At 28.1% G+C, this 9,512-nt stretch overlaps 1 protein-coding gene across 1 annotated transcript; it reads right to left on the bottom strand.

Annotated features, from left to right (window-relative positions):
- Positions 1-1,763: 1,763 nt before the first annotated feature.
- Positions 1,764-4,994, bottom strand: LOC107616915 (trihelix transcription factor PTL-like). Its single transcript, XM_016318791.3, has 2 exons — positions 4,290-4,994; positions 1,764-3,268 (listed from the first exon to the last, which is right to left on the bottom strand). The coding sequence occupies exons 1-2, from the start codon at positions 4,880-4,882 to the stop codon at positions 1,984-1,986; spliced, it is 1,878 nt and encodes a 625-aa protein (XP_016174277.1). The 5' UTR covers positions 4,883-4,994; the 3' UTR covers positions 1,764-1,983.
- Positions 4,995-9,512: the final 4,518 nt, after the last annotated feature.

Genomic DNA, 9,512 nt, shown 5'->3' with positions numbered 1-9,512 from the left:
AAAATAAATATTTAGATTTATATGAATTTAAATATATTACTTTTTTTAATATTTAGAAATAAACGAGTTAACAGCGTCGCTATAAAGTGGAGTGACATTAAATAATTAACTCTAATTTTATATCTATTATAGAAAAAATATTTGTTATTTGTTAAAAATTATTTTAAGATATTTACGGTGACTAATTTATATATAGTAGATTATATTTTTTAAATTATTATTTATTTTTAAAAAAAATATTATATCAATATATAAATCAAAATATTCTTATAAAAAATTCTAAATAAACATATATAGCCTTATGATTAATTTGTTAAAATATTCAATATTTTTTTTATTATTGTGATTAGAATATCTTTTTATAATAAAAAAAATTAAAACTAAATCTTAACCTAATAATCTCAAAAAAAAAAAATCAAATTTCTAGAAAATAAATTAGGAATTTGTTTATCTTCTCTCCGAATCTGCTAATGCTACAATTGAGGCGACTATGATTTTCTGAAATTTTCTCCATCTCTTGACACCTAAGATTGAAATCCCTCACTTCCATTGAATCTGATTTATCCCTCACCTAGAAAACACACTTTTGTATAGAGTCGATGTAGTCACATTAGCATGAATTTTTTTTCTTTTGCACCAAAGGTAACGGATAGAAGTTAATTAGGGTGAACAGTTCCAATAATAAAAACCTCCTGTTCACAAAGAAAAGAAAAAGAAACACGCTCTGATATTTCATTATGGTAATTCCACGCCCAAGCATGTAGCCATGTATGATTATATTATATCAATGAATAATGCCACAAATATTAGATAAATATTGAACAAATTGAATTTAATTTAATTGACACTGTCAAGGTACAATGTTTCTAAGAATTAGCTAAACGAGGTACGAGTACCATGCATGTATGTATACATTAACAAATTAAATTAACCATCCTATAAAAATTCTAAATTTGGATGAATCAAATTCAATGGAAATGATGAATTTCAATCTTAGGTAGTGTCAAGAGATGAGAATTTTTCAGAAAATCATTATCTTTCCAATTGTGTTTATATTGGAACCATGATCCTGTTACTTGTTTTCTGAAATTTTGGTTTTGATTTTCTTTTTTCTTTTTTTTTAGATTTTTAGGTTAAGATTTTATTTTAATTTTTTTTATTTTAAAAAGATATTTGGTCACAATAATAAAAAAGGGTTATTGAATCTTTTAACAAAATTAATCATGAGAGTATATATGCCTGTTTATAATTATTTATGAAAAGTATTTTGGTATATATATATTGATATAATACTTTTTAAAAAATAAATAAAAATAAATAATGACTAAAAAAATATCATTCATGTAGCAATTTTTTATTCGTTTATTTTTTTTATCGTATCGGTACATATAAGTTAGTCATGGTACAAAAACAAATATTAATACTAAATATTATGTTAGCTTATTAACAAAAATATTATGTACACATCAAAAATAGTTTAGTATATATTAATACTAATTATATATATTTTTTAGTTTTTTTTTTTGTGACTGAAATAAATTAAACAAAGAAATATATATTTTTTTAGTTTATTTTTAGTATATTTTATACCAATAATTAATTATTTATTAATTGATTTATAATATACACTTAGTATAATTAGCTTATTTATTAGTTACTATTAGATGAGATTTCAAGAAAATTTAAGAGAAAATTATTAGTTATTTATAGAGCATGCATTTAGCTAGGTAAGTTATATTCTATTAAATAAAATGAGTTGTCAATTATTTTAAGACTTATTTTCATTATTTGAAATATCATCCTATCAACAAAGTTCAAATCATCTAAATGCTCTACAATTATCTAACAAGCATTTCTCTGAAACCTACATGGTCATCACATTCAACAAGAAGTAAGTGGATACATAATATTCCATAAAAAATAATTAGAAATAACACAATGCAATACGATGATGATGCAATATAAGTTGAAATGTATGTACGGTCAAATGTGATGATCATCATGATCATGATGATGTTCATCATCATCATCATCATCATCAGTGAGCTTGAGTTCCAAACACCAAGGCCTATTGGTTTTGGCAACAGCAGCAGCAGCAGAAGTATTTGTCCTCCCAAGTGAGATGCTGATCTCATCCCAAATCTGCTTACACTCTTCTGAACTTCTCTCAAATCCCAAACATCCCAATTTTCCTGAGATCTCTTCCCAAACACTACTTACCCCATTATTATTATTATTATTATTATTACTCTCAAAATAATACCCTCCTCCACCATTATTATTATTATTATTCTCCCTCATTCTCTCTTCAAACCCTGTCCTCAACTGTATCAAGTTTGATATCTCCATTTCACTCCACCTCCCACCACCACCACCATTATTGTTGTTATTATTTGCAGTTTGGCCCTTGTTGTTCTTGTTATTGCTTTGAGGTGCCAATGCTTCAATAATCTCAAACTCTTTATTATTGTTGATATTATTGTTTCCATTTCCAATGTGTTTTCTTACAACTTCTATCAATGCAGCATCCCTTGCTTCAACCCAAGCTCTCTCTTTTGCCCAAAGCTCGGTTACTTCTTGGTCAAACCTCATTGACTCTTTCTTCTTCCTCTCTTCCTCCATGGATGCCATCTCCTTTTCCCTTTGCTCAACAACACTCACCATTCTCTCCATCCATGCATCTTGTGTCTCGATGATCTTCCTCATGTGGGAACCAACTATCTCTTCCACTTTTGCCCTCAAGCTTCTTCTTCTTCTCACCCTTCCCCCATGATGATCATCATCCAATTGCACCCCTTTCTGCTTGTTATTATTGTTGTCCCTTGAAGATGTGGAGTGCTTCATCATGTATGCAATGGCTGAAAGATCCTCATCATTGTTCTCAGATGACGATGTCTCCAGTTCACACGAGTTCGAAAAACTCAAGCTCTCTGAACACTTGATCAAGCTATTATTGTTATGATGATCACCATTATTGAAGCTTATTGGGGTTTGAACATTAGCACCAGCAACAGAAGCTGAAGCAGTGTTTGAAGCTAAGGCATGAAGATTATTATTATGAGTAGTGTTTGATGAATCTCCACCACTTCCGCCGCTGCCGCCGCCGCCACCACATATAGCTTCAAGTTGCCTGAAGAATCTGTAGTGTTTCCCATCTTGTCTACTAGCTTTTCCCTCCTTGGTCTTCTTGTAATACTTGTACAAATTCTCAAACTTCTCTTTGCATTTCTTCCCACTCCTTTGGTACCCAAATTCCTCAGCCATTATCCTTGATCATATCAAGAGAAGGAGGAGAAAGAGGACAATTAATAATTCAAACTTGGATAGTAGTAATAAGTAGTAACTAATTAGTTAGCATATATAACAAGTATTTACTTTTTCAACTGATATTTAATTTTCTTCAAAATAAATAAAATTTAGATTCTCCCTAAAGTCAAAATGTGTCTTTGATACTGGCAACACTGTTGATATATAGTGAGAAGGTTGAAGGATGCACTTCATTACCACTAGGTTATACATACATACACAAATTAATTAATGTACAAGCTAAGGGTGTGTCTGTTCTTGCACATATAGAATAATATTATTCTTATATTCTTATTTGTTTCATATGCAGTGGGATTAAAATAATGAAGACATTCCCTTATCTTGATTAAAGATGTCAGAAACATAAACTAATTATACACATACAAAATGATATTATATATCTGAATGTGAATGTGAAATTAAGAAACAGAAATTCCAATAGCCCTAGATAGGGGAAGAAAGTAGGTTATTATTATGATTACAATAGGGGGGTTTAACTAGGAAACAAAGACAGGCTTTCAGGGTGAGAAAACGTTGCAACTGTGAATAGTAATGAATGATTTATTATTATATATAGTGCAAGTATACGCACACTTAGCTTGAGTCAGCAGAGTTAGTTTCTTGGACAAAACTAGAAATAGATAACAAAAGAAAGTAAGAAACCACATGGATCTCCGAGTTATAGCTGTGAGCAATGCCATGTCATTTTCAATCTTTAAAGGAAATAAAATATAATATAATAATTAAAGTGATGACAATAAATTACCCAAGAACAAAGCTGTGCTTAGCAAAGACAAAAAGAAATCTAATAAACATACAAAAACAACCACCATATCTATCTGTTTCTTCAGTACTGTCCATTCTTCAATGTCGTCTCACTCTCATTATTAAAAAGTTTGGTACAGTAATGGGAAGTAAAGTGTTTAAGAAGAGTAATTAACATGTTAATTAAATTATTAGTATAAATGTGTGTATAGATATACCTAGAAATCTCATTCCACAAGGGAGCTTTTTGATTATTTTCTCTGAACTTGGAATCAAGACGAGATCTGATCTCAAGAAGGGAGAGAGTCTCCTGCCGAGGCCAGCGGTTGGTGCCGGTGTCGAAGGCCAGCCATCCTTTGTCCATGGATGCAGCAGCAGCAGCAGAAGCAGTGTCCATGGCGGCCATGAATGCATGATGATGATGATCTGAGACAGAAGTAGTAGGAGGAGGAGGAGGTGGCGGGGGTGTGGGGTTGAGAGAAGAAGAAGACGGGGAATTGTTGGTGGAGTTGTGGTGGTGGTGATGGAGAGGGAAGTGATGATGATGAGCGGTGAAGGCGGCGCTGGTGTTGTTGTTATTAGAACGAGGAAAGAAAAGGTCGCCGACGACGTTGTTGATGATGATGGGGTCGTAGGTGGTGTTGAGAGGCGGTGGTGGAGGAGGAGCATTGAGGAGGTGGTGGTGGTGGTGGAGAGAGAGTGGGTTCTCCGGAAGAGGAAAGAAAGGAGCGGCGGCGGTGGCAGTGGTGAAGTGGGGTCTGTTGGACATGAGTCGCCGGAGATCCTCTGGGAGGCCGTAAGGGTCAGCCATGAAGAGAGAGAAGAAAAGAGTGAAGAGTGAAGAGTGAAGAGTGAAGAGAAGAAAGGGAAAAAGGGTGCACAGGAAAAAACTCTTTGAGACAAGGGAGAAGAAAGTAGCTTCTCCTCTTTCTCTCTGTCAACAATGAAATTATCCCATGTTTTTTATTTATTTAATTATTCAATTCTGCTATCCTAACATCCTCTGTAATAAGGTAGAAACTCAATTAACTTTATTTGAGGTTAATAATTTTTAATTATTAATTTTATATAAAATTTACTGTACTTCAATTTTTATTTTATAATAAATACTGTTTAATATTAATATCTTTTAATAATTATATAAAGATTTTTTTTTGTTTTGTTAATTAAAATAATTTAAATATGCAGTTAATTTTTTTATATAAATATCAAGAGGGTTGAATATGAATAGTGTTCTTTTAATTATTTAATTTAATTAAAATTTAGATGGGGTTGAAGGGGGAGACAGGATCCGAGTCTACCGCAAGTCTTAAAAAGGTTAGACTCACTCTGGATAGGAGGGTTATGGTAGAGGGACTCTTGAGTCTTCAATGACCTCCCATTCATAATAACTACTTTTAAATATCTTTTAACCATTTTATTTTTATCTACAAATTTAATTATTCATTAAATATTTTAGTATTTATTACCTTGAATACTTATTATGTATATATATCCAAGCAGGAGAAATGTTTTTCATACCTACATTTGCATCCCACGCCATTGCAAGTTTGATAAGAGATAGGCTGTATATATGAATTGAATGAAGTGATAGAGAGTGCTATAAATTTGATTTGATGGGAATGTTCATGTTATGCGGAAGTTTTAATAATCTGTGTTATATATAATAGTGTACACTAATAATAGATCGATATTATCCTTCTTATTGTTAATAATTTTTATTTTTATTAATTAAATTTATAATAACAAATATGAAATCAGGTAAGTCAATAATTATTTTACACTTTAATTAAAAAATTTTGAATTTAAATACATTGGAATTTCTAAATGTTACACTTTCTTAATTTCTTTTTTCTTAGTTATCCCTTCTTTTTTTCTGATATATCATTGTTCTTTTTTTTTTTTTTACTCTTTTATCTTCTTATATATAATTATCTTTAAGTTACTACTTTTTCTTTTTTGTTTAATTATCACAGTTTTTATATTGAGTGTAAATATTAGGTGTACTACTAAATGTGTGTATCAAGTAGGTGTATATGTGTATATGATAGCATTGCTCTATATACAAAGAGAACATATGCCCTGGTAATTGTTTTTTAACTGTCTTTTTGGTCCCTAAAAATTAAATTTAAGAAAAATTTGAAGTCCATATTTATATTTCTATGATTTTCTTACAGGAAAAATGTAACTATCACACAGAAAAGTAAAAAAAATAAAAAATAAAAAATGGTAGTGTTGTTTATTAGGTAGTCGCCGCTAGTGTTACATATATAAATATATAATTAGAATTGTGTGATTATATATTAAGTAAACAACAATAATGGGAATTAGTGGCTTGTTAACAAGTTTTAAAAGAAAAGGTTAAAACCATTTTTAAAAAATAAAATTAATAACGAAAATTGTGACTATACATAGAATATTTCTTTTCAATAAGTTTGTGTTGCTTTGTGGTTATTGTCTAACAAATACTCATTCACCAGGTCTTTTATTTATTGAATATATATATATATATAATATGCTAGGTATACATAAAAAATCAGTTACTAAATCAGTGACTCAAATAAAATATATATTAAAAATAAATTAAATAACATATATTTATACATAAATATATAATGATTAATTTTTTATATGTATAAAATATTTTTTTTATAAAAAAAATACCACTAAAAAAGCTTTGCTCATGTAGAGGCTTAAATGTGACTAACCCAGATAAATTAATTAAATTTTAATAATACCAATTGCCTACCTAGCAAAACAATATATATGGTTTTTTTTTTATAAAAAAATAATTATGTCTAAATGGAAATGAATATTTATTAAGTTCTATTTTTTTTTCACATAATATTCCCTAACCAAATTGACTAAGAATTAATTTACCATAAATTTAAACGGCACTTTAGTTAACATAAGCATATACTCTCTTCAGGTAATACGATGAAGTATCACTATTATTTAACCTAGTTTGCTGGTAAGGAAGTATTTTTTTTTTTTTTAATTAATAACCAATTAATAAAGTAGGGAAGGAAAAAAAAATCAGAGAGAGAGAAAGAAAAATTTAAAACAAAAGAAGACTGAATAGAAAAAGTGTTCCTAATATAATACTTTTCTTATTTCACAAAGCATACTGTTGTAAAGTTTTTTATGCACTTTTTATTGTTTCATAAATCATAACAAAATGTCCAAGGGTGTAACTATAGTATTAATAGTCTCACATGGTATGTTTTAAAGACTTTTGTAAAAATAAATAAATAAATAAAACATCTATAGAATAAATTTAATTTAACTTCAAAAATTAATTAGTTCAGAAAAGATGATTATTGTTTTATAAATGGCTATCATCATAAGCATATTTTAAAGAGTGTTTGTACGTAAAACTTTAGATGTACCTTTTTTTTTTTGTCTAAATTAAAATTAGATATTTAAAATGTGAAATTTGTAAGATTAAATATGTTTGTGGCCTTGTGGGTAACTCATAATACATACATAAAAAATTCTAAGATATATAGAATTTAATTTTGATGATATGATCAATGTGAAATAATTTTATGCGTACATCTAATGATATAATACCACATTAACAAAAATAATTATTTTTTGTATTAATTGTGCACATGAATAATAATTCAGAAACAATATAATTGCATGATCGGTTAGTACATCAAAATTAAACTTTCTTATATAATAATATGTTGAATATTTTCGAATATTTGTTTGATAATTAATAATTTTTCAAAATACTTTTTTTTTTTGTAGTATATATATCTCCAATGCAAGGAATTTAAATAGTAGTGTTTGAGAGTGAGAAAATCAATGAGCAAAGGATGGGTGGATCCAGTGAGAAAGAAGCAAATGGCAGAACATTACAAGGTGAAATTCTATATGCCTGCACTGTTTAAATGACGATTGTACAGTACTTAAGATTTCACCCTTTTCTATTTTTCTCTTCTTCCTATTCACGCAGCATCTTTATTTCTTGAGTTGTGAAGCTTTGCTTGCCATACCTAAAACCATATATATACCTATTTTAATAATAAATGTTTGTATATTTGGAGAACCTGCATGTGCATTTGTATTTTTACTTCAAACATAATTCGCTTTTAATGTTTTTCAAAATGTTATTAAAATATCTCTAGAAGAGACTTCAATTGGTACATATCTAAATACAAAATAAATAATTTTATTTATTTTTTTAATAACTACGCTTATTATATATATATAAGTAATGAATTAAGTTATTTACCAAATGTCCAAATATATATCTAGACTCCAGTTGAATTTAACTAACAATTTATCTTTGCATATATATATGTTAATTAACTAATTAAGTAAACTTTTCACAAAACTAGAACAAGCATTAGTTATTACTTATTACTTGTTACCAACATGTTTGACCAACCTCTATATAGTCAGTCAATTATACCTTTAAACTTTTGCTAATGTTACAAGGGAAAAAAATAGGGAATAATTAACAAGATGGTGTAAAGAAGTGGAATCTGCTCATCATAGGAACTAAAGTATGAATTAGTGGTGAGATTTAAGAAATCCAAATACCTTTCTTCAACTTGCATATATAATATATATGGTTGCATTGCATAGCATATATTATATACCTTTTAATTTACGGATGCAGATGTATAGAAAAAGTCACGGCGGCAGCAACTACCACCTCCTCCTGTGCTTATTACGATTAAATTAAAGAAAAATATTTTGACACCAGTAATTTTTAGTATTTTTTATTATTATTTAATTAACATAAATATTAAATTATTTTTAATAAATAAATTTTATTAATTTATATGTATAAATTAAAGTCTACAAATTATAAATACAAATTATATTAATTTATGTGTATAAAATTTTGATAAATATAAAAATAAATTATACATTTTTTTGTGTGTAAAATATTTATAAATATTAATATAAATTATTGTTGATAAAAAATAATAAAAAATAATATTTATTATTCATGTACTATTGTTCTATGAAAAAAAAACATATAATGGCGCAACAGGTAATATATAGAAATGTTTCAACTTTCAACTGAACTTTTTCTTCCTATATAATGAGAATTGGAAAATAGTTATTAGGTGTAGATTGAAATAAATCTTGTTACAAAGAATAAAATCTTCATAAAAATTTCTATTGAGTATGGAGATATTAGATTCTTAGTCTGCTTCGAAACTCCACTCAGTGTTTATAACAACTTTACAAAACGAAGCCCGAAATTGACTATTCAATCATTTAATTAAAATTTATACTTTTGTTAGAGAATCAATTTGTTTAACAAATAATTAACTAATAAAATATTAGACGGAACAAAGTTACGGATTTGTAAACAAGAAAAGAAAAATATTTGACTCAAAAAAATTGGTTACTCATTTCTTTCAAACTCTTAATACAGTTTCTTTTTTTTTAGTTTTCCAGCCAACAAGATCAGA

Source organism: Arachis ipaensis, chromosome B9, assembly GCF_059453495.1.
Source record: "Arachis ipaensis isolate K30076 ecotype BB chromosome B9, ASM5945349v1, whole genome shotgun sequence".
In the NCBI taxonomy this organism is placed as follows: Eukaryota; Viridiplantae; Streptophyta; class Magnoliopsida; order Fabales; family Fabaceae; genus Arachis; species Arachis ipaensis.
Note: the sequence above shows the minus strand (reverse complement) of the source record. Positions and strands in the feature narration are given on the sequence as shown.